Source organism: Delphinus delphis, chromosome 11, assembly GCF_949987515.2.
Source record: "Delphinus delphis chromosome 11, mDelDel1.2, whole genome shotgun sequence".
NCBI lineage: Eukaryota > Metazoa > Chordata > Mammalia > Artiodactyla > Delphinidae > Delphinus > Delphinus delphis.
This window is the reverse complement of record NC_082693.1, coordinates 41,568,537-41,593,388: the sequence shown is the minus strand read 5'-3', so window position 1 is coordinate 41,593,388 and position 24,852 is coordinate 41,568,537. Positions and strand designations below refer to the sequence as shown.

Here is a 24,852-nt window from a genome sequence, read left to right as displayed (position 1 = left end):
GCCCTGCCTGCGACCGGAGCCAGCTGCCGCCACCCCTCAAGCCTTGCTCGCCCCTCACTGCGCCCTGCCCGCTCCGGGTCCCGGGGACCTGCAATGGCCTGCCGCTCCTGCGTCGTCGGTTTCGGCAACCTCAACAGCTGTGAGGTGACCCAGGCGAGCGAGCCCTGGCCTGGCACCTCCGGATGGAGCAATTACAGGGCCCCGGGGCCGGGCTTCAGCTCCAGCAGCCTCACAGGCTGCCTGACAGCTAGCACCATCCCCAGGGTGACCGTGAACCCCAGCCTGCTAGTACCTCTGGACCTCAAGGTGGACCCAGCCACCCAGCAGCAGGAGAGCCAGAAGAAGGAGGAAATGAAGGTCCTCAATGATAAGTTTGCCTCCCTGATCGGCAAGGTGAGCAAAAGGTGTGGAGGGGCTGTCTCAAAACTAAGCCCTGGGCAGGAGGCTGAGCTCTGTACCTCCCAAGCATCACGTCCCACGCCCGCCCCCAGCCAATGGGAAGTCGGCACTGCTAACTCCGCAGGCTCTGAGCGGAGAGATGGGGAGGGGAGTGCCTGCACCACCCTGATGTGGGGGAGAGAGGGACCCCGGAATGGCCTCTGAGGGGTGTCAGGATAATAATGTGCTGCGTGGCCTGGGCTCACCCTCCCTCCCAGGCGTGGACTAGGGAGGGGCTCTGAGTGTGACCACGAGGATGCCCCCTCATAAGAATGGCCGATGGGGGCATGGGCTACATGCAGTCCGACTCCAAGGCAGATGGACAGGGCCCACCTTCCTGTCCACGCTGCTGGCTCTGTTCGGCTTCCAGGGTCAGAAACACCGGCAAGGGCTGGGGGCGGGGGGGGGGCAGCACATGTGGGGAGGCCAGAAGGAGGCTGCAGAATGGGGCTGCAGCTGTGGCTTGTCAGGAGATAGGAATGCAAGGGGTGGACGCTGCGAGTCAGAAACAGGTGGCCAGCCGGTCCTCCCTGCACCCACCTGAGTAGAGGGATTGAGTCCCTGGCACCCCACTTCCTGGACCCCACTGCCATGGCCAGCATGCCGGTCTGGGCACTGGCATCCATCTCCGGCCCAGGGCAAGGGCTTCAAGGGCTCCAAGGAAGTCCTGTCTACCTCCCAAAGCCGGTCCTCACTCACCTCCTCCAAGGACCTCCCCTAACCAGCCCTCCCAGCTCTGCTCCCTGCTGCCCTGCCCGAGAATAGTAGCCAGATGGTAACAGCTACTGATCATTAACAGCTCACCATGTGCCAGGAACTGTGCTGGGTACTTTACATATTTATCTCAATTTCCCTCAACCTTAGGAAAGAAGTCATTTTCATGCCCATTTTACAGATAAGGAAAACTCAACTTTCTTGCCCCCCACCCCTCATCCTTCTGCCCCTGGCTGGGTCCTTCTCTTCCCCTTGCTCTCCCAGCCTGTGTCCCTCTGTACTTCCCCTAGGTGGGCACTCACAGAGAGGGGAAGAGGGAAGAAAGTAACTTCTGGAGCACCGGCTTGTGCTCTGCCCACACCACCCGGCGCTCCACAGTGGCTAGTTCCCCTCCTGTGTAGACAGAGCAGCCCAGGGGTGAAGTACCTTGCCCAAGGTCACACAACCGGCAAGGGTACGGTCTGGACTTGAACTCAGGTCTGTGAGACACGAAGCCAGTAGCCTCCGAGGTGGGAGTCATTTCTCCCCGGCCCCCTCTCCCGCATTCATGCGTCCAGACCAGCATTCCTGCACCCACACCTGGGGTGCCTGGGGTAGGGGTGTGGAGGGGAAGTGACAACTGGAGGACAACCAGAGCCTAGGAGAAGAGCCCGCTGCCCTGGGAAGGCAGGTCCCTGCAGGGCCACCTCCTCTCCAAATACAGCTTAATCCCTTAAAAGGAATGTTTCATGAGCTACGTAATTTGTAATTCGGCGCGGATGGGTGGCTTTCTCCCTGGACGCCAGGGCTGGTATCACCCTGTGCCTCTCCGCCATGGGGACAGAGGGGTGTGTAGGCACAGGGAGGGGCCCGAGGGGTCTGGGTTCTGTTCCCAGGGCCAGGGCGATGCCCTCTAAGAGCTTCAGAAGAACTGGAGCTTCCCAATCCGCAGTTCAAGACTTGGCCTTGAGGAGGGTGCTCTTCAGGGTGGGACGCAGGCAGCCGGGGTGCCAGCCCCTTGGGGAAGCTGATCGCTGGGGCTCTGCCCAAGGAGTCCCAGCCGATCCACCAACTCTATGGAGAAGGTCTGTTATTAGCTCGAATCCCTCCTTGTAAAGACCGTGAGGGCCCAAGGGGAAGCAAGCAGAGGTTAAGAACGTGAAACCTGGAGTCGCGTTGCAGGGTTTGCATCCTGGCCTCACCTCTGACCGGCCGCATAACCTCAGGCAAATTGTTTAGCCTCTCTGTGCCTCATTACACATCGGTGTAATGAGCTTGTCAAACGGGATCATTTTTGAAAAGCATTTATAAAGCCCTTACCACGTACCAGGTGCATTCTGTTTGTTATATTAAAAATACCATAAATGGGCCTGGCCCAGGGAACTCCTGAACCCATTTAGTCCCTTCCAGGCAGAAGGGAGCCTGGTAAGAGGGAAGGAAGGGCCCTGATGGAGGGAGGGGGGCGGGAGCTTCGTGGGTAGGTGTGCAGCATGGGGCTGGATAGAGATGCATGAGCCAGGGGGTAAGACGCCATCACCAGTGGAGGGGTGGGCTCTAGGCAAAGAGAAGAGACAGGCAGGGCCACCCTCCAGCTCCACATCCCCTTCTGGGCCCTCTGAGGCACCGAGAGAAATCAGAGAGCACTGAGGAAGAGGAGGAAGAGGGAGAGGGTCGGCGGGGAGACCCCCAGGAGTCCACCAAGGGGCCCTGGAGCGATGCTAATTCTTCCACTTGGAGGCTGTGTTTCCTTGGGCAAGGCACTTACCCTCTCTGTGCTTCAGACTCCACTTCCCTGCTCTGCTCCTGCTCTGAGGGTAGCCCTGAGCTCATGCCAGTGGAAGGACTGGTACAGCTGCAGCCATGAAGTAGGGGAGGCCGAGGGAGGAAGGGAGAGGGCAATGCCAACATCCAGCAGAGGCTGCTGGCTGGGCCCTCTCACCCTCACACGCAGACACCAGAGGGGATGGAGGTGGGACAAGAGGGAGGACTCTACCAGTGGCGCCCAAGGAGGCTATAGAGGGGGAATCCCAGAGGGGTGTTAAAATGGCTGGGGACAGAGAGTCGGGCACAGGGTCTTCCCTTGGTGTGTGTGGCCTCTGGAAGTCACCAGAGCCATTGGGCACCTGCACGAGGGAAGGCACAAACCAGCCCTTCCTGACGAAGAGACCCTGAGGCTCCTTAGGCAAAGCCAAGTTCTGGCTGGAGGCAGAGGATGTGACACCACCCCCACCTGAGGAATAGGACCTGCAAGCCCCAGAGGCATCGCTCCGAACGCTCATGGGCACGGACTGTGGGCCATGGGCTGGGGACGTGAAGCCTCCCAGGCGGTCAGCCCCCCCTCCTCAGAGGGGGGTCCCAGCCCAGCCCAGGCTGCTCAGCTCCCTCCACAGAAAGCACATCTCTCCCCACCCTCATCTGGGCCTGCTTTTCAACAGGGCGGCCCGGGACCCTGGAGTTGGGTCACAGTGAGTTCTGTGCTTCTGAGCCTGTTCCTTCATCTGTAAAATGGGAAGCAGGTAGACCAGGGGCTTGCTCTCTGACGCTCCTCTAGAGCTGCCGCCTGTGATCTAAGGGCAGGGGTCAGCCAGGACGGGGAGGAAGGGGAATGAGAGGGGGGTGCTCGGCAGCCTTGACAGGTTGGAAGCAGTTAACCCTGCACCTCACAGGGTGCCAGGATTTCCTGCCCTCCCAAGGCCTTTGTTCCGAGAGAGGGAGGAGCCCTTCTGCAGGGAAGGTTCTGGGTGGGGGATGAGTTTCCATCCCCACCCACTGAGACAACAAGCAACTCCCCCAAGGGCAACAGGGAGAGGGGGCTTCCCGGGATCCCCCAGAGGCAAAAGTGCCCTTGGACTGGCTGGCCAAATGCACCCCGTCTCCCAGCAGGCAAGTACTAAAGCATAGGGGATCGAGGTTAGACTAAGGGAAGGACTTCCTGGTCTAAAGGGTTTTTTGGTTGCTTATGGGTGGAGGAAGGAGCCTCACATCTCTCCTCCCACCCCACCCCCAGTATAAACATGGGGCTCTTACTTGTCAAAACACAGGGAAGGTGGAGTGAGCAGAAACCTGCCCTCACCCCCACCCAGCAATCCCTCACACACACAAGGAGGACAGAAACTCTCTCGACTGCATCCCTACTGAACCTGTTTGATGGCGATGACATCAAACTGTAGGCTTAAAGTCAGCTTCAAGCAGAATTTACCGGTCCCAGTGGGAGTTAAGGAGGGGAATGACAGCCCACAAATGCCATTGTCCAGTGTTCCCGCTGGTGTTGTCCGCCGCAAGGGTCAAAGGGGCCTTCCGCAGAGCAGCAGAGTATCTCAGGGAAACCCGGGAACGTGGGCAGGACAGAAAGAGAGGCGAGCCCACCTGGCACCCAAATTCAGGAGGAAGAGGACCACGAATGTCCAGCGCGGCAGCTGCCGTCAGATGGGCCTGTGTGTGCAGCTTGGCCACCGAGTTGCTGTAGACATCCTGGACACGTGACCTGACTGCCCTGGGCCCCTATCTCCTCCTCTGTATATGAAGGGTATAGACCCGCTGATCCAAAAGGCTCCTGGCTGTGGTTCTGGCTTTTCAGGATGTGATTCTGGGAGCTGATGCCAGCCGTGGACGGGAGGAGGTCCAGCTACTTGCCTGTGGTCATAGGGAACCTCACCAGGCTCGTTGTCACAACATCCTCATGACAACAACAGCCTGCACTGTCCAGGCGCCTAGCCCCAGCCACCCGTCTCGCCTCGATGGCTTACCCGCGTCCCGGGCTCTGATGCGCTAGGGACCCCAAGAGGCAAGCAGATGGCTCTCAGTCTGATAGGGTGCGTGGGGGATCAGGACAAACGAGCGCCAAATACTGGAGGGAAGAGGGGAGGCGGCTGGGAGCACGTGGAGGACGGCCTGGGATGGTGGGAAGGAGAGTGAGTGCCCGAGAAAGGTCGGGCCTGGAGAGGACAGGCGGGGTGGGGAAGAGGCAGGGGGAGCCCCCAGGCTGTGCTGGGCTGAACTGGGTGGAGGGAAGGAGAAGACTCAGGAGGGACCCTGCCAATCTGCCGGTGGCTGGGGTGGGAGCTGTAGGAGCCCCTGCAGAAGTCTGAGCAGGAGAGTGTGAAGAGGACGCAGAGTTTGAAAGGAGCCCTGGGCCCAGAGCCCTCCCAGTCTCTGTTCTCAAGGCAAGACAGGCCCTAACTAGAGGCAGAAGCCAGCCCAGCAATGGCAGCTTGGTCCCAGGGCCTGCAGAGACCTTGCAGCCAACTGGAGGCCTATGCTGCTGCGGTTCAAACATTCTAAACCCAAACTGCCTGGATTCCGCACCTGGCCCTGCCACTTGCTAATTGTGTGACCTTGGGCGAGCTACTTCACCTCCCTGTACCCTGTTCCGTTGTCTGTAAAGTGCAGCTGAAAATAACACCTACCCCGTCGGGTTGTTTGGGGGTTTAGTGCGTTAAAGATGTCCAGCAGGTAGGAAAAGGCCCGGTGCACAGTGGGAGCTAGAGCAGAGTTTGCTATTTGCTGCCTCAAATCACATCCCCGGGTTCCTCTCTCTGCAGGTGGGCAGGGCAGGTGACATCATCCCTGACTTCTAGCTGGGGAAACTGAGGCTTGGAGGGGCTACAAGTCCAGGGTTGTCGGGAGGATTAGCATTTAAGAACTAACCAGGCCCTACCCTGCTGAGTTTCCGAGGCAAGATGAGACCGGGCTTGCCGAGGTGGGTGGCAGACAGGCCTCTGACACCCCACGTTCCGTGGGGTCTCCCACCCAAGCCCCAGGCAGGCCTGGAGAGCCTGTCACATGTGGGCAGTTCACAGCTTAGGCCCCCTTCCCTCATCTCCTTGGCCCCGGCCCTCCCGTAGGAAACCTTCGCTAATCGTCTCCACCTCCCTGGGATTCTCAGATTCCATCCTTATTTCACCATCTGCAGTTTGAACAATCAGTAATTGGAGATGCCACCTGAAGGCTCTGAGTGAGGGCCCGGGGTGGGTGTGCTCCGCGGGTGTGCTCCGGACAGATGAGCTGCCACTTCGCATGGAGGCCCCCGGAAGGGGCGTGGGCTGGCTGGGCCGCACCTGGCCCTCTCACGGCAGCCCTCCCGCTCTCCCAGGTGCGAGCCCTGGAGCATCGCAACCAGCTGCTGGAAACCCGATGGCGCTTCCTGCAGAGCCGGGACTCGGCAGCCTTTGACCTTGGACACCTCTACGAGGAGCACCAGGGCCGACTGCGGGAGAAACTGCGCGAAGTGAACCAGGAAGGGGGCCAGCTTGAGACCAAACTGCGGCAGGAGCTTGAGACGGTGAAGGCGTTTCAGATCAGGTAGGGGCGCCCTATGGGCATGTGGGCCGGGACTGAGGCTGGGGACCAAGCTGCGCTCAGGTGGGTCTGGGAGCCCAGGCCAGAAAAAGAGGAAACTTCTTTAGAAAACAATTCTTTAGTCCACAGTTGCTTATTCAAGACCTGCAAGGTGCTAGCGGTACTCTATAAATACTGGGAGGATGTGACAGTGAAGCTACAGTGACCCCCCAAATAGTGACCCTTATGACGAAGCCAGTCTCATGCTGGCTGACGGCCAAGCCCTGTGCTTGCTGGCCCCTGGGCACTGTCACAGCTCGCATCCCCATTGTGCCCATAAACACACTGGCTCTCGGCCGCACGACCCTCTGGCAATGGGAAGTTGTGTCACTAGCTAGAGCAACAGATGGGCTCCTGCTTTGAACGTAGCCTGGGATGTTGACCTCTCTTGGGCTGGCAAGGAGCAGAAATGATGGGGTCTGTTTGCACAAGGAAACAGTCCCCTAGAGGTAATGCGTGCCTGACCTCAATAGTGGACTTGGGATCTAGAGAGAGATGAGAACAGCCCCAGCCTTCAGGATGCTTTTGTCACCTAATGGGACACACAGACAGGGGGACAAGCGGCTGGCAAGCAGTATGGCCCAGTGGTTAAGGGCCCAGGCTTGGGCATGACTATGTCCTGTGGGAGGGGGTTACTCCCTGCCCACACCCCTCATTAGCTCTGTGACCTCGGGCAAGTCGCCTCACACGTGAACCCCAGTCTCCTCCCGTGTGGAGGGGGAACGCTGATGGTTGACGCCAAGGCAAGGCTGGTGTGAGGAGGAAGTCGAGAGTTCAGCGTGGTGCCCGGGGCTGATAAACGGCCCCTTTTCTGACCCCTAAAAGGCTGAGTGCCCAGCACACAGCGGTCCTTGACTCGGGCTTGCTGAGCTGATTCAGCCAGTCTAGAAAAGCAGACCAGTTACCCTGGTAGCTCAGAGGACAGGTGACCCTTTCTGACCGGAAAACGGCCACGGCTTCAAGGACAAGGAGGCTGGGCAGAGCAGAGAGGCCGGTCTCCTTGCAAGGAGGCCCCCGGCCAGGGTGAGGGGAGGACAGGGTGCGGTTGAGCCCGCACCCTCCTCTGGCAGGGCTTGGGCCGGACCCCCGGCCAGGGATCTGAGGCAAGGCCCAAAGCCTCCAGAGTCAGAGGGTGGAGGCAGCCTGTCAGGAGTCCAGGGACCTGGCTGGGCTTTTGCCCACCGCCTCTCCGCATGGCCTCCCCTGCTCAGACCACATGCAGAGGGGAGGGTCACACAGAGAGCTCTCCCCTCTCTGGGGACCTCAGTTTCCTCATCTGTGGATCTGGCTGGGACTTCCCAGCCAACTGGCATGATCTACAGCCCTGGCCTGGGCTGGTCCTCGAGGCTGGGCCCCTTTCTGACCTGGGGGCCACCTTTCCCCCGAGCCCTGCCCTCCCAGGTCCTAGGGGAACACACAGGGAATCTGATTGCCCATTCTGACGGTGACGAGGCAAATCATATTGGCGCACCAGAGCCCACGACTCATTTCACTGATACCGAGCAGGTCTTTGGCCCTCAAAGGAGCAGAGGATGGCAGAGCTGGATGGCAACTTGGATCCTCCTTTTATGGGGAAGGAAACAGAGGCCCAGAGAGGGCGGGGGCTTGTCCTCAGTCACGTGGCCGTGCATACTAAGTCCCATCCCTAACCTCACAAGCTCCCGGGGGAAGCCGCTCCCGTGAGAGCAGCAAGATCACATCCACAGAGGCCCTTTGTAACTGGAAATTCTGTACAAACACTACCTGTTGTCTTAATCTGGCTCAGCCCCCCTCGTTTGGCCTGCTGCCTGGTTTTACTATTTAGGCTCAGGGCCTCTCTTCCCCTCTCTGGGTAGGGAACACACCTGAGTTGGGGGAGGTAAGGCTGGAGGGTTTCTGGGTCTGCGGGCCAGAGCCACAGAAGCTGCAGCCTGGCTGTGCAAAGCCCGGGGCCCCCAGGAGCCAGGAGGCGCCAGACCAAGCCCTGACAGGGAGGGGTGTGCCTTGAGCCTACAAGGCCGATGAGATCAGCTTCACTCCTAGAAATAAACAAGTTTGGTTGGGGGAGGTATGGGTGTGACGAGCTGAAAAGGGCTAAGAATGGTTTCGGGAGCCGGTGGCTGACAGACTGGCAAGGGATTGGTGGTGAATAGGGGGACATGGCATCACGTAAGCCTCTATGGGAATGGAGACTTCCGAAAGCTTTGATGTAGCAGGGACCCCAAGGATCAGCTAGCTAACCCCTCTATTTACTAAGGATGAAGCAGAGGCCCAGCAAGGGGAAGCAACTTGCCCAAGCCCACACAGCAAGTGACTCAGGAATGTCGCATACGATTTTGTAAGCTGTCTGGTGCACAAGAGCATCTGTTTGAGGGGGTGAACTGGAATTGAAATGCAGTGGAGTCAACGAGAAGGGGGCTGGAAGGCTGCACAGAAGGCTGGGAAGGGCAGTGAGGGGTAAAAAGGAGGTTTGGCACCTCGGAGGGCTCCCCACTGGACAGTTCTCCCCAAGGTCCTGCACCCAGGCTGGCAGAACTCTGCTATCCAGAGAAGAGGGGTGGGGGGAGGGGAGAGGCTGGACACAGGGCGTGCGTGGGGAAGGCCAGTCAGTGGGAGCTGCTCAGCTTGGGGCTCCCCAGACCCCTGTCCCCAACTCAGGAGGCCCCCAGATTCCAGAGGGAAGCCTCTTCAAGTCAGATTTGTGAAGGATGTGCAGAGAACTGCCCCCTCCCTCGCCTGCAATGAGGGCTCCCGTGGTTTCTTTCTGGAAATGCTGAGACAGAGGGGCCGAGGGCCGGGGTCTGGTGTTGGAGAGGAGGGAGCTTGGGTAATAATAATAGCAGTCGCTTTAGTGGGTGTCACGCACCGTTGTGAACACTTTATGTATGAACTTATTTAATCCGCGCAACATCAACATCATCATGACAAAGGCACACAGAAGCAGCCTGTCCAAGGTCACACAGCTAGTTAGCAAGGCAGTGAGGAATTGAACCCAAATAGTCTGGCTCCGGAGCCCCATGCTTAACCAGCCTGCTGCACGAGCCTCCAAGCCCCTCTCTGTGCCTCGATTTCCTCATCTGTGAAATGGGACCAATAGGCCATCCCTGGCTAGCAGCTCTGAGGGTCACAGGAGGGGGTGCAAGTAAAGCTTCTTGGGCATTTTGTTTGCCCTGGCAGGCCCCAGATTGCAGACCAGTCTCCCTGGCCCTCCCCACCACCCTGCCCCCATGACCCGTACTCTCAGAGTCCCTCCAAACTCTCCGAAGCCGAGGTAGTGACCGGGGAGAGTGCAGGCCCTCAGCACACTGAGTTCCAGAGGCCCAAGTGCCCCATGGGCTCTCACCCCCTGGGGCCTGCTCCCCTGAGTCCCTCAGGGAGGCTGGGGGAAAAGAAGGCCTAGGGGATGGCAGGTCCAGCTAGTCGACGTGGGCGATGGGTGACGCTGCCCCATCTGTGAGGTCAGGGACTGGGGCAGGCGGGTGGCTGTAATTAGAGCTGCCAGTGATTCAGGCATTCCCTGAAGAGGAGGGGAGAAAACAGGAAGCCACAGGATCCCCACATCCGCTGGGGCAGGCAGGGCTGCAGGTGGGAAGCGTGCAGCTGGCCGACACCAACCCCGGGGGCCAAGAATGTAAGGTCAAGGATCCAGGGAGCCCGTCTCCCCATCCAACAGCGTTCTTGTTCTGAAAACGAGGTGGACTGAGTAAGGAAGAGGCACATCTGAGGAGAGAGGGAACCCACCTTTGTGGAATGCTGGTGGGCTTCAGCTCCCACGCACACACGCATGCACCCATGCACATGCACACACGCACGCACCCATGCACATGCACCCGTGCATACCGCGAAAGACAAGCGGGGGGTGGAGTTACCTGCCCCCAAACACACCGGGGGCCCATCTGACTGCAAAGTCCATGCCCTTCCTGTCCTCCCTCTGCGGGGAAGATGGCCTGGTGTCCTGCTGTCTAGCAAAGCAGTGGGGATAAGGGTGGGGCTGCAGGGACAGGGAGAGTTAGGAGAGGATAACGTGCGAGGCAGATGCTCAGAGCAGACTCAACCGAAGACAGCTCGTTTGAAACTGAGACTCTCCGGGGAGGAGATGGGAAAACGATGAGGGAACAAAACGTCAGGGTGAAAGGGCTGCACAATCAGGAGGGGTTTCCTGGAGGAGGTGAATGTGAAGCACAGCCAGGAAGGGGCAGATGCCGCTGGGAGAGGAAAGGCTGCTCATCAAGGAGTGAGCCTGGGAAGTGGGCTGCCTGCTGCCCCAGAGCCAGCACTAGGGTATCGTGGAGGAGCGGGGCTGCATCCACCTGAAGAAAGGGACGACGTTTTCCTAACCGGCACAAGGCACCAAATGGGGCTACAGAGGCCCTGAGCCCCACCCAAGGAGGGTTAAACAAACCCTCGCGGAGTCCCACCACACCCAGCTGAGCAGCGCCTCTCTCTCTCTCTGTCTCTCCCTGCCTCCCCCTTCCCTCCCTCCCCACCTCCCAGGTATGAGGACGAGATCTCCAAGCGCACGGACATGGAGTTCACCTTTGCGCAGCTGAAGAAGGTAGCCTCCCCAGCCTGCCCCGGGGGCTCCTTTCTCATGGACACTCTGCCCTCTTTCGCTCAGGATCCCCAAGCAAAGCCCCCAGAGGCTGAGTCCCAGGACCACAGGCAGAGAGACATGAACCTGTCCCCACCCTTCTCCTTCTGCCAGGCTCTGAGCCAGGTCTCCTCTGGGACTCACCCCCATCTCACCCAGGAAGCAAAGTTCCCCCTACCCCACCCCTGCCCTGGGACCCCTCCGTTCCCTCCCCCATCATTCACAGCTGCTCCCACCCCCAGGACCTGGATGCAGAGTGTCTTCAACGGACAGGACTAGAGAACAAGTTAAAAGGCCTGAAGAGCTTTGTGGTCCTGATGAAAAGCATCTACGAGCAGGTGAGAAGATGGGGCCAGGGTCCCGCTGAGCCGTGGGTAAGGGATGCAGGGGAGGCAGAGGTGTCCAGTGGGTCGTGGAAACTTCAGCAGGCACTCACTGTTGGCAGCCACAGGTGTAACAGTTTCCTAAACCCCTTGCACGCTGCTGTCAATAATCCAGCATGTCCCCTCGTCACTCATTTCATGGGGTGCGGCAGGTTCCCACAAAGCCTCTCTCAGGGAGAGCCCTGCTTTCATGTGTGCTGGAGCGCTGAGGGCATGCAGGGGACCAGGTACATCGAGGGTCAGGAGGTGGCCTCAGGCAGGGAACCAGGAGGCCTTGAACAACCGTTCTAATTGAACTAACCTCTCTCTCATCCCCGTAGCCTAAATTACAGACACCCACAGTTCTAGCTGTGATAGGCCTTCAGTGCACCCCCCTCCATTTTGGGGTGAGGCAGGGAAGACCTATAGTCAGATCCTCTGGTTCCCAGACAACACTAGCTTCTGCCAGACAGAAATGATGCAGTAAGAACTTCCCTGGCAGTCCAGTGGTTAAGACTCTGCACTTCCACTGCAGGGGGCATGGGTTCGATCCCTGGGGAACTAAGATCCCACATGCTGCGTGGGGCAGCCAAAAACAGAGACCCAGTAAATGTAGACAGAGGAGCCTCCAGACACGTTCTCATATGTCCTCAGCTGAGCCTGGGGGAACAGCGGCCCAGCAAGGCCTGTCCCACTGCCAGTGCCGCCAGCAGATGAGCGCTGCCGCTGGACTCCACCCCTCAGCGCCACTCTGCCTCCTGGGCATCCTTTGGGACGTGTGTTCTCCTCTCTACATCCCCCGTCTCAGGGGTGAGGAGGCTGATGGGGCGAGGCTTCAGTTCATCTACAAGCAGGCAGGACCCTCGTTGGGGATGATGGTGCAGCAGCCTGTGCGCCGCAAACCGCTGGCGCCAAGCTACGGCAACGCAGCCCAGGGCAGAGCAGGGGTCAAAGTCGCCACCGCAGTCAGAAAGGTCCGCTGAAATGCCCTAGGGCTGCTGACCACGGCTTCAGGGCTCGCCCTGTGGAGACGAGACTGGGCCTCGTGGCCGCACGTGGGCCTCGCTACTCTCCGGCGGCTCAGCCCCGAGAGGGGCTTCCGTGGGCCTGAGACCCGCCTGCAGCCATGGGAGGCAGCAGAACTGAGAGAACACCCCAACCCTCGCCAACAGCAGGGAGGCAGCCCTCGCGGGCAGGCCGCTCCAATGCCCACCGAGTGGTGTGGGGAGCGGGTGCCCAGGCGCAACAGACTGGGATGGGATAGATCCGTTCATTCACTGAACGAATGTTTACGGCAGGCCCGCTAGATGCCAGCGCTGATATCACAGCAGTGAGCCAGGCGGGCGAGTTCCCTGCTCTCAGGAGGGCACAACTTAGCTAAGAGGGGACAGGCTAATAAGCACCTATGTGGACAAGATCATTTTGGAGGGTGAAAAGTTGCTGATATGCAAAGAAACAGGGTGATGCCTTACTGCAAGAGGGCAGGGAGGCTTCCGCCCCCGAGTCCGAGTGTTGACAGGGGTGCATCTCAGAGGAGACCCAAGCGTGTGAAGGCCCAAACCAGGAAGATCCAGCTCAGCGGAGACTTGAGGTGGCTTCCGCCAAAGGAAGAGCCGTGTGAAGCACCTGAGGCAGGAATGATTTGATCCTGGGAGGGAGAGAAAGCAGCAGCTGTGGGCAAGGGCCAGCTCATGCAGGGTCTGGGGCCCAGGATGGGCTGTGGGCCTTATTCTAAGCATGATGGGTAGCCCATGGTAGGGACCAGCGTGGGTGCTACAGACGGGGTAAAGGTATGGCTTGTGCTGCTGGAGGACTGCTGTGGAGAAAGGGCCACTGTGAACGCAGAAGTGCATTTATTATTATTTATATTATATTATAAATACGATCATGTATTATATTATAACATAATATATTTATAATATATTATTATTACATGTTATATATAATATATATAATAACAGCAGTTATTATTGCTTTGGGAGGCAGTGAGGTGGCAGGTTGACATCGGGCCGTGAGGTTTGAGTTTCTCTCCACACACCTCGTAGGCTGAGAAGGCAACACTGACCCATTGCTAAAAAGATTCCCCACACCAGCGGGTCTCTAAGCTGGCACCGCCTAGTAGAAATATAATGCAAGCCACATAGGTAATTGTAAGTTTCCTAGTAGCCACATTGTTTTAAAAAGCAAAGAAATGGAAAAAAATAATTTTAATGTATTCTATTTAGCCCAGTATATCCAAAATATGATTATTCAACATGTAATCCTTATAAAAAATGAATGGGCTATTTCACATTCTTTTTCCCGTTCTAAATCTTCAAAACCTGGTCTGTATTTTACACGTCCAGCTCATCTCAGTTCTGACTGGCCACGTTTCAAGTGCTCGTGACCTCAGAGAGCTAGTGGCTACTGCATCAGACAGAGCAGGTCCAAGCACAGGCAGGTGCCAGCCATGGCCAGCTCAGGTAGAAGGAAAACATGGCGGGATGTGAGTAGCTCCAGGTGAGGCCAGACTCTCTGGTTTCAACTTTGGAGCAGACATCAGAAAAGCACGGCTATATAGGCCCACCCCAGGGTCCCAGGAAAGAGCCCTCCCCTCTCCCCAAAACACACACACACACCACACACACACACACCCAGGATAAGTTGTGGAAGGCCTTTCCCAGAAGCCAATGGCCATAGGCTGCTCAGGGCCTCATCTACACACTGCAGCCTCCCAGGCAACCCCTTTACTCCTCATCTCCGGGAATACAGGCTGTGAGAGGACCCTGGGGCCCCCATCTCCCCTCAGCTTCCAGGGTACACCCCAGCTCCCAAGTGCATGGGGGCCCGGCTGCATCCAGCCAGAATGCCACCTGCCCCACCCACACACTCTGGTTCCAGGGAGATTAGCTACGGAATCCACTGACAACCCCCTGCCCCCAGGCACACCTCCTAGGGTGCTGATGCCTGCAGAGGACCTGGCATGACTAAGCTGCTTTGGCACCTGCCTTCGCGGTGCCTCGGGAGGTTGCTAGGCCCTGGACACCTCCTCCCGGCTCCATCACCGTTACCAATCACAACAATAGTTTCCTTAGCTGTTGCTTATTGAGCACCTACTACATTCCAGGCACCAGGCTGAGTGCTTTCCAGATGTAATCTCATTTACTCTTCCCAATAACCCTATAAAGTAGGGATAAAGATTAAGAAATCACGAACTTTAGAGCAGCTGGGATTTGAATCCTGGCTTGGCGATTATGTGAACTGGAGCAGGTTCCTTTATTTCTCTATGCCTCAATTTCCCCATCTGTAAAATGGGGAGAACAATAGCACCTAGCTCACTGGCCTGTTGAGAGGATTTATTTTGCTAATATGTCCTAAAACACTTAGAACAGTGTCTGACACATGGTATTTGTTAAATGTTAGCTGTGTTCAGTTCCATAATTATACACATTTTTCAAATGAGAAAACTGAGGCTCGGCTAAGTTTACAGACTTGGCCAGGGTTGCTCAGGTAATAAGATGTGCTGGTACTCAGAGCTCAGTTCCCTTTTCTTTTGGCCGCACCACGCAGCACACAGGATCTTAGTTCCCCAAGCAGGGATCGAAACCGTGCCCCCTGCAGTGGAAGCGCGGAGTCTTAACCACTGGACCACTGGGGAAGTCCCCCACTGCCATTAAACACTGCATTTTACCAAGCAGTACTGGTACCCCCTCAGAGTCACCATCTTCCCGGACCTGGGGGACCACAACGAGAGTGGTCATACGCATGGCAGCCTCCTCAGACTCTGGCTCCTAAGCGAAGCTCTGAACTGTACCCCGGCTCAATTCTTGCCAACTTGAAGGTACCCATCCCATGGTGGCACTCCCACACCACACAAGTCAGCATTGTTATGCCCTCTGCAGCCCGGCAGGGGCTGGCCTGTCTGAACAGGTCTGCAGATGCTCTAAGCCCTCCACTTCCTGCTGCTGTGTACCATGCTCATGCTTACGCTGCCTCTTTCCAGAAAGGATCCGAGGCTGCCCCATCAACTGTGTTTCTCCCATCCTTTTGCCCCGGTGGCGCCCTGTGTTCTGAAGCGCCCTAGCCTTTTCCTCGTCCACAACAAACGCTACCCTAGGCCCGGGCTGGAAGTGTCCCTGGAGAGCTTTGTCTGAAACACCCCAAGTCCACCCACCTACACAACATGGTGACTGAGGGAGCCCCAAGCTACATCTCTGAAACGGTTCACAGCCAAGCTCCGGCAGGGATGTCCGTTCCATCTGGGAGATGCCAGTCTCCAAAGATGACCCAAGGCAGCAGAGCTGGGGCATGAATCCGTAGGCACCGTCAACCTTATTCTGGCATGGGTCGGGGCCTCCTGCTGCCTCTGCTCCGAGATCTCTGTTAAGTCCATCTGCAGATCAGCTAAAACCCTCCATCGGGGAACCCCCTAAAGGGCAGCTGGCCACTGAGCTCAGAGTCCCGCGGGCTCCAGGGTGGAGACAGGCTCCTGCCACTGCCCAAGCTGCCTTTTCCAGGAGGCGATCCCGATCACCAGAGATGCTAGTGGGCGGGGTCAGGCAGCAAGCGGACAGGGGAGGGGCGGCCTTCCTCTGCAGGCCTCGCAGCTGCCCGACCCCGCGGTCTACAGCCACAGGGATACGAGCTGCAGGTCAGCAGCATCCGCAGGTCCAGACGCCAGAGCCTCAGCCACAGCCTCGCTGAGCAGAAAGACAGATGAGCGTCGGGAGGGGGCCCAAAATCAGGAACCAAAATCAGAATGCGGTCACGAGCCAAAACCAAAACCTGGATCTGAGCAGGCCTCCTGATCCAACTGCCACTTTTCAGGAAACGCAGGGGCCAGAGGGAGCGTGTTAAACACCGACACGCAGGGCAGTCGGTCAAGTTCAGACTATGGGCGAGCAACTCGGTGTTTTCAATAAGAAAAAGAAAAAAATAATAACAGAGACAGAGAGAGATGGAGATGGTAGCTACAAAATAAGAGAGACTTAGAGACTTACGGACCAATGACAGTGTATGGACCTTGTTTGGATCCTGAATCAAACAAAGTTTGATCCGGCAGGAGTGACTATGCCGTCCCTGTCCCACCCCCTCCCTCCCCCGGGCTGAGCCCCGCCCCACCTCCCAGGGTGCCCGGCCCCCTTCCCTGCCTCTCTGAGACTCCCCGGCCACCTGCCTCGCTCTGTCTGTAAGATGCTGGCCACGGACACTCTGCTTATGCCCACTCACTCCTCCCCACACGGGCCCCACACGGGCCCAGGTTGTTAATCAGCACCTCCAGGGAAAGCAGCCCAGGGCCCTGGAGGTGACACCTTGCAGCCCCTACAAAGACACCCCTCCCCACCTGCCTTTCTAAACACCCCTGAACCTTCAGGCCAGAAAGCTGTCAGGCTGCGGGGCATGACAGAAAGCAGATCTGGGGCTTCAGCGCCTGTGTCCACCCCACGATGTGAGCTTAGCAGGAGCCGCAAAGGCTCTGGAGTCCAGCCCTGCACTCACAGCTGTTTCCATCAACTCTGTGCGCTGCAGTCTCCTTCCTCTCTGTAATCTGGGACTAACAATCGTGCCAACCTGATGAGGAGGAGATGTGAGGATGCCTGGAGAGCCCTTAGCACACACACAGCCTGGGCTATCATGAGCCCCCAGGGAAATGGGAGCTTTTAACGCTTCCGGGGTCTCTGAGAACATAGGCTAGCATTTTCTGGGCAGAGAAGAGGACAGAGAAGAGGGGGAAGGCAGGATCCCAAAGGACAGAGAGAAGAGAAGATGTTGAGGCTAAATCCTGCTGTGGCCGGGCAAGCCCCTCAGCTAGATGGGGAGGGGCACTGAGCCCCCAGGGCGACCCTGGAGTCACCTCTGCCTTGGCCACTGGCAGGGGAGTGGGGACGCTCAACTGTCAGCCTCTGGTCTACTCCTGCCCTCATCATTCACGGGCTTCCATCCCAACATGTGTTCAACAGAGACATTCCCCTGCCAGATATGGAGGCCTGGAGGGGAAAACGGCTCATCCAGGCCCTCGGGGAGTTCCCGTCCTGGGAGGGCAGGGGTAGGGGAGGCCAAGCTGCCCAATGGTAGAATTCCCTCAGGCCCAGAGGTCCTGGGCCCTTTCCTCCCCCGCCAGGAGAGGAGGAAGGTGGTCTGCCCTAGGAGTGGACAACAGTGTAGACGGGGGGAAACAAGAGGGATAAGGCTTGTAGGGTGGGCCTCTGGAGTCAAGGGTCCCTCCCTGCCCTCACAGAGAGGAAGACCAACAGGTGAGTGGGGGGGGGGGGGCCAAGAGCTGCTTCCCAAGAGTCCAAGCTGGCGAGGCGGGGCAGGGAGGCATCTATCCTCTGAGCATCTCTCCCGGGAGACAGGGAGGAGCGCGCCCTCCCCTCGCCCGGGGGATGAATGCACAATGGGGACTATGTCTGGCTGAGGGTCTGGTGCCCCCCTACCAGCCCTGAGCCCCCAAGTCTGTGCCCCGCCAGGAGCTGAAGGACCTGGCAGCCCAAGTGAAGGATGTGTCGGTGACCGTGAGTATGGACAGCCGCTGCCACGTTGACCTGAGCGGCATCATGGAGGAGGTGATGGCCCAGTATGACGCCGTCGCGGCTCGCAGCCTGGAAGAGGGCAAGGCGTACTCCCAGAGCCAGGTTCGGGGCTCACGAAACTCTGGGAGAGGGGAATGGGGAAACACGGGGGGACGGAGCCCACGGCAGTGAGTTCACAGGCAGAAAGGAGAATGTGAGAGCCCAGCGCTGTGCCCGGCTCCAGGGGTGATGGGGACCGGGCAGGCCCACAGTCTGCACTCTTCAGAGGCTCACGTTGTGCTGCCAGCCAGCAATGCCAGGCCAGGTGTGGGCACGGCCCGTGGGGCTCAGTCTAGGGCAGCCAGGAGAGGCCATCCAGAGACGGATGTGGTGGGGGGAGGAGGGGCAGTGGTGGGCCACAGAGGAGGAGGTGGCGCGGGGGTGAGGAAGAAGAAGAGGCCAGGGGCCAGGGTGCCGGGGGGGACACACTGAGCGGCCCCTCACTGCCGCCTCCTCCACAACCTCCAGGTGGAAGAGCGGGCTGCCTGCTCAGCCGAGGCTGGGAACAGCCTCCAGAGAAGCCGCGGCGAGATCGCTGACCTCAAAGTGCACATCCAGAAGCTCCGGTCCCAGATCCTCTCCACCAAGAGCCACGTGAGCGTCCGAAGTGCCCACCTGGGGGTGGAGCAGGGAGGGGCGCGGGACACACGCTCTCGCCCACTCTCACGCACGCACACAGTCACACATGCGGAGTCCAAGCAAGCCCTGGCCGAGTGACCCTGGGCAAGTCACTTAGCATCCCTGGACCGCAGTTTCCTCATCCGTCCTCCTAAGATGGCTCTGCAGATCACATGAGCCTTGCAGATAGAAGTGCTCTGTAAACTGGCCGGGGCTGTTGGCACGCTGGAGGGCCCAGCCACATACACCCAGAGCCCACTGCCTCCCTCCAGGCCTCCTACCAGCTACACGGAGAGAAGGGAGGGGAGGCCTAAGCCCCAGCTTCCAGCCAGAGAAGTGTCATCCCTTAAGGACAGTTGAGACAGGCTCCTCTGGGGGCCTGCTGTGCTTCCCCCTTTGGTGGCCTTGGGAAAGCGTCTCCGTAGGTCTAGCTGAATGCCCTCTTGCTGCAAGGCAACCCACTACCACGCTCAGGAATGCCGTGCTAGGTCCTCCCTCCCCATGCACACCCCCACCAAGGACAGAGGTGGGCTCCTGGCCCTGGCCCGGTCTCTCTCTCCCACCTTTGCTCACTGACCCCTTCCCTCTGTCCTCCTGGCTGCAGTGCATGAAACTGGAGGAGAACATCAAGGCAGCCGAGAGCCACGGTGAGCTGACCCTCCAGGACGCCAAGGCTAAGCTGGCCCAGCTGGAGGCCGCCCTGCAGCAGGCCAAGCAGGACATGGCGCGGCAGCTGCGTGATTACCAGGAGCTGATGAGCACCAAGCTGGCCCTGGACGTGGAGATCGCCACCTACCACAAGCTGGTGGAGGGCGAGGAGAGCCGGTAGGAGCTGGACCAGCGGGGTGGGGCTGGGAGCGCGGGAGGACTGTAGGACCAGCCCCATAGAAGGCCGGCCCTCTCCACCCCCTCCCCGCCCACAGCATGATTCTATGAGCCTGGCACGCCTGGATTCATATCCTGGCTCAGCCACTGAAACAAACTGGTACCTCGGCCCGGTTCATTAAATTCTCAGCTTTCCCATCTGGAAGATGGACCGATCATAAGCATGGCGCGCGTGTGGTGCAGAGGATTAATACGATCCTGCGAGCAAATGCCTGTCACAAATTAGTGCTCAGTAAATCACAGCCATTCATGCAGAGCCCAGAGAGGACAAGCTGGCTAGCCAGGCTCACACAAAAGGGCAGCCCAGAGCTGGGAGTGACAGCTAAGAATCGCCCTCCTCATGCCAGTCCCCAGGCCCCCAATCCCAGGGGAGCTTAAGCCACAGGCTCCCTTCACATCCCACCATTTCCTCCTCCCCCAGGATGGACTTGCCCTCAGCCACTATGATCAGATCCATGCAGTCCAGCTCTAGAACTGGTGAGCCCGCTTGGCCCAAGAACCCATGGTGGGAGGTGGACAGCGGGGGGATCGTGGCCCTAAAGGCATCATACTAAATGGCTCCCAAACCTCCAGCCCGTACCCTGCCCCACCCCTTATGTTCCCTGTAGCTGCCTCCAAGCATGGCCTCTCGAGAGCCCCCTCCTGGAAAAAGAAGACCAGGGGAGACCTCGTGATCAAAATCACCGAGACCTCGGAAGAGTTCCTCTCGCAGGAGTCAGAGCTCTCACAGTAAGGCTGCTGCCCGGACCCCAGGAGCCCCACGTCATTCCCCTGCGGCAGGAGGAATACAAGCTAGACTCAAGAAAGCAGCTTGGAGCCTCTAGGTCGGGAAGGAAGGCAAACCTGACCCTGAACTAGGAAGAGGAGGGTTGGAAACAGTGACTGCCTTTCTGTGGGTTGCCAGGGATCCGACAGGACTGTCACCAGCTATTCAAAGTCACTGGGCTCCACATCAATATCTCACAGTCCCACCCTTCCAACCTCTGGCCAGAGGTTTTCCTGACTGGGTAAACTGGGATCGGGCGTCTGTTTTTCCTGCACCTCCTCGCTCCTCCCCACGACAGAGGGCTCTGAACCAAGGTCCCCCTGACCCTTTGCCCAACCCTTGCCCTAAGCTCACGTCTCAGGTCTTGCCTTGCCTCTGCCTCGGAACCGAGGCGATGCCCTTTTTCCCCCAGCCCTGGCCAGCCACGGACCAGGGGCTGATGGGACTGCCTGGGCACCCTCCGCATCTGGAGTTCCTGGGGAGGCTGGGTGCTGAGGACCCCGGGCTTTCCTGCACCACCTGGGCTCCCTGGAGACCTGACAGTATCAGGAAGGGAGGGGAAGAGGCTCCCTGGGTGTTTGGGACCTGAGCCCGGACCTCTGAGGTCAGCGCAGACACCTGTGCCCCTTCCCTCCTCCTGTGGGTCCCTCCCAGCAGGTCACAGTCAGACGTGGACAGGCTGCCCAGCCAGCTCCCAAGCCCCTTCTCTAGAAGTTATTCTTGCCGTGACGAACTCCCTGGCGGGGAGGTGGGAAGCGGGGAGGCCACATGGCAACCGGAGATCAGGCAGGAGAACTGGACCCTCCTTTCTCCTCCCTGCCATCCTGGGGTTCACCACCTTGCCTGGGATCTGAGCTCTCTGCCTCCCACCCAGGTGTTTCCCAGCCTGAAACCTGGCTTCGGTGCACCAGGCCCTTGAGACCCCTAGCCCCACCCCTGCCATGAAACCCCAGGCCCATTTCCCGTGAACCCCACTCCTGGGCGTCTCTGTTCTCTGCATGGGGCCAAGCAGCCTGGCCCTCGCCTCCTCTGCACCCACACCTGTGGGTTAGAGCTCCTTCCCTTCTCCCCACTCCGTGCCTCCTCCCTCCATGCCCGCCCCCGTGCCACCGGGGCGGGAGGGTAGATGGGTCATGAAGAAGGCACTTTCCACTCGGGTCTGGGAGCTGCTGAGCCCTTGAGGTCGGGCGGGAGGGCCCCGATAACAACCAAAGAGAGATTGTGCAGCGATCCAACAAGAAGATTTGGGGCTCCTCTTTCCTCCCCTTGGCTCTCACCTTCGGGGGCTCCAGCCTGCCACTCCATAAGCCACCTTCCTTCCCTACCTGCCCCTTGCCTCACCTCCTCTTCTAGCCCCAGTTTTGATTCATTCATCTTGTTTTCCAGGAGAGGGTGGCCCAAGGCTCTGGCCCCCTCCTAGGTCTCAGGGTCCTCCAGGCCTGTGGGGGGCACTGAAGGGCAATGACTCTCAGGCTTGAGGGAACTCAGACATACACTCATCCCTCAAGTCCCAAAAGGGTGCTGATTGCTGTTTTTCTCTGCCTATTTATTGGTTTCCAAGGGAGCAAATCCTCAGTGGGGATACAAGATACAAAAAGTATATATATATATATATTATTTTTTCATAACTTATACATCTTTTAACTTATTGCTTCTCTTCCTGTTTCTGCATAATCAGTGCTATGTATTATACTATCTGGAGAGAAAACACATCAGCCACCCCACCTGACTGGCTGACTATAATGGGGCAATGCCCCCTTCTCCCCGCCAAGGGATGAATAAAGTGCTGAGATTTGTCCATGGATAAAGCTGTGTGTCTGTTTTTATCTCCCCTCTCAGGATTGGTCAGTCACTGGTCAATCAGGTTGACCACAGGACTTTGGAAATTCTCCAGTTATGGGGAAAGGAGTCCAGGGACCTAGTTATACCTTCAAACCAATGCAACTTGGACACAAAAAGTTCTCCTGCCCCACCATCCGACAAGGAGGCTGTACCGGTGTGACCTATGTTCCCAGCGCCTCCCGATATGCCCAGGCACCACGTGGCCGCCTCAGTAAGCACAGACACAGGGGATTCCCTATGTGACGGCGTTTCCCCCTCAAGCACGTCCGTCTGATCGTGCTGGTTGGCACAGCCCAGAATATTTTCTGATAGGTACAGGCCTAATCCTGCCCAATCAAATTCGAGATCAACAAACAAGGATTGAGGGCCTTATCCAAGCCCAGCCCCGTGGTAGGACACCTATGAGCATTCCCCACCCCGCCACCTCGAGAAGCTCGCTGTCAGGTCAAGAGAGGTACTATCTGCTCACGGCAGCCAGCCGAACTTCCTCTCCAAGTGAAGAAAGCAGGGGAGAGGGGCTTGTTCAGGGAACCCGGGGATAGGAAGAAGAGATGTCTCAAGGACAGGAATCTTGGGGGTGAAGAAGGGCCTTTGAAGCATTCGTGTCCTGGCTCACCCACTCACTGGAATGAAGCCTCAAACAGAGCCTCACTTTTCCCATCTGTAAAATGAGCATACAGCTTCCCTACTTACCTAAAAGGGTGTTTGGGGATCTGACAAGATGGCTGGGTTCACTCCTACCAGGAATAGCACATGTCTTGCTTGAGCACTCCGAACAGCTCAACAGAGGTAAAGGATTATTAGTGATGTCGTTATAGTTATTACAGCGGACGTTATGGCTTAAAGACAACCCCCTAGTCGAGAGACTAAAATCAGGCGAACAGGCCTGAGGCTGGCTCTCTCAGGGCACAGCACAGCCATGCCCTTGGGCTGGAAGACTAGAGACTTCCATTCAGGGTTTATCCATTCTCCTGGGGCCCCTGAGGGATGGGCTCCACTCTCAAAGCTCAGAAGAGACGGTGGATAAACCCCATTCCTATTCAGGAAGGGCCTGGGAACTGAGACCAGCTCTCTTACTTATATCATCTTTGTTTTTTATTGTATTAATTTCTGAATTACTACTTATCTTTGTTTTCTATTCTGTTAATTTCTGAATTATGGATTTCTGAATACTAATTTGAATTTCTGAAACTGAATTCATAATATTTATAACATAAAAAATGACCTATCGTTATTTCCTTTCTTCTACTTTCTTTGAATTTATTATTTTTATCAGTTTTTGACTTGTTGAGTTGAATCTTTAGTTTTCCATCTTTCTTCTTTTTCAATATAAGATTGTCTAAAGACCATAAATTTCCTTTTATGTACTATTTTGACTGCTTCATAGTAGCATTTTTTATTAGCATTTAGTTAAAACGGTTTTATTCTTTGACTCATAAGCTGTTTAGAAAGCTCCCCACACGAGGGTCACGTATTTCACGTTTACTGAGCACATACTTGGTCTGTGCCTGGCCCTGCTCTGCATGCTTAGGGAGACATTAAATCCAGCCAGCATTTATCTCTGTATCCTGGCCTCCCTAATCCTCTACTTTAGCCATGCTTCCATTGCCTACTTTTGTGCCTTTTATCCTCTAAACTCCTTGTGGGCAGGGATTGCACCCCATTACGTCCCCAGGGCCTTGCACAGTGCCTGACCCGTAGCAGGTTTTCAATAAAAGTAAAATTAATGAAAGAATGAATGAATGATGTACCTCCCCAACCGAGGTCTCCTAGCCTAAAAGTCCCATGAAGGGAAGGGCACATCTCCTCAGCCTTTGTGTCCCTGGTGCAAATGTAATGCCTGGCAAGTTGAGTGAGCACAGTTAGTGCACAAAGACAGAGAGAGAAGGGAGAGGGATAAAGAGAGAGAAAGAGGAGGAGGAGTGCAGAGAGGGAGGGAGGGACAGAGGGGAGGGAAATAATGACTTCCCTACCCAAACGAGGACAATCTCCTGCCCCGCTCCTGCCAGCGGAGGATCCTGATGAGTTGCCAGGAAGGCTGGAGTCTGACTCCCCCTCCTCGTGCAAGCTCCCTCCTTCCTCCTCCTTCCCACTCCCGGCTCCAGAGTGATTCAGTGAACACCTAGCCAAGGGCACAACCCCTGGGGCTTCCCTGGTGGCGCAGTGGTTGAGAGTCCGCCTGCCGATGCAGGGGACACGGGTTCGTGCCCCCGTCCGGGAAGATCCCACATGCCGCGGAGCGGCTGGGCCCGTGAGCCATGGCCGCTGAGCCTGCGCGTCCGGAGACAGTGCTCCGTAACGGGAGAGGCCACAACAGTGACAGGCCTGCGTACCACAAAAAAAAAAAAAAAAAAAAAAAAAGGGCACAACCCCTGCTCTGAGTACAACAACAAAAATAAGCCCCTACCTGGGCTTGGCTCCTTGGTCTCTGGTCCTCCCAACTACCTGTGAGATGGGCTGGACAGGTATCATTAGCAGAGGCCCAGAGAAGCCTAGCACTGTAACTTTGGTCACCCAGAAGATAAGAGGCAGCATGTTGGTTCCCTGGAACCATTTTTCACCTGTAGACTACCTGCCACAGGGACAGTAAAATGGCCAAGCCCGGGAGTTGGTGAAGTGCAGACTGAAGGTCCCCATCTTCAAACACAAAAGGTGCTGGGGCTGAGTAGGTACCCAACAGCTGGTGCCCAGCCTGAGCCCCCAGGCACAGTGTGGAAGATCAGGGCTCAGGGGTCTTGGGCCAAGACTAAGTCAGTGCCCTGGTAGTCGCAGAGAGATCTTCCTCTAAGG

The 24,852-nt window shown here is 57.5% G+C and overlaps 1 protein-coding gene across 3 annotated transcripts; it reads left to right on the top strand.

The window, feature by feature from the left end:
* On the top strand, positions 1–20,298 carry KRT80 (keratin 80). 3 transcript variants are annotated; one of them, XM_060024815.1, is made up of 9 exons: positions 1–393; positions 6,224–6,432; positions 10,942–11,002; positions 11,281–11,376; positions 17,850–18,014; positions 18,420–18,545; positions 19,174–19,394; positions 19,876–19,931; positions 20,063–20,298. In XM_060024815.1, the coding sequence occupies exons 1-9, from the start codon at positions 94–96 to the stop codon at positions 20,185–20,187; spliced, it is 1,359 nt and encodes a 452-aa protein (XP_059880798.1). In that variant the 5' UTR covers positions 1–93; the 3' UTR covers positions 20,188–20,298. The 3 variants fall into 3 exon arrangements, with proteins under 3 accessions (XP_059880798.1, XP_059880800.1, XP_059880799.1); XM_060024817.1 differs by having other exon boundaries at positions 20,028–20,138; XM_060024816.1 differs by lacking the exon at positions 19,876–19,931 and having other exon boundaries at positions 20,028–20,298.
* The last annotated feature ends 4,554 nt before the right edge of the window (positions 20,299–24,852 follow it).

Bases quoted from the DNA above. Each gene is read 5' to 3' on its own strand.
- KRT80 (XM_060024815.1), top strand. From the start codon at position 94: ATGGCCTGCCGCTCCTGCGTCGTCGGTTTCGGCAACCTCAACAGCTGT. The intron at 6,433-10,941 runs GTAGGGGCGCCC...CCCACCTCCCAG, and splicing joins GTGAAGGCGTTTCAGATCAG to GTATGAGGACGAGATCTCCA. The intron at 18,015-18,419 runs GTTCGGGGCTCA...CACAACCTCCAG, and splicing joins AGGCGTACTCCCAGAGCCAG to GTGGAAGAGCGGGCTGCCTG.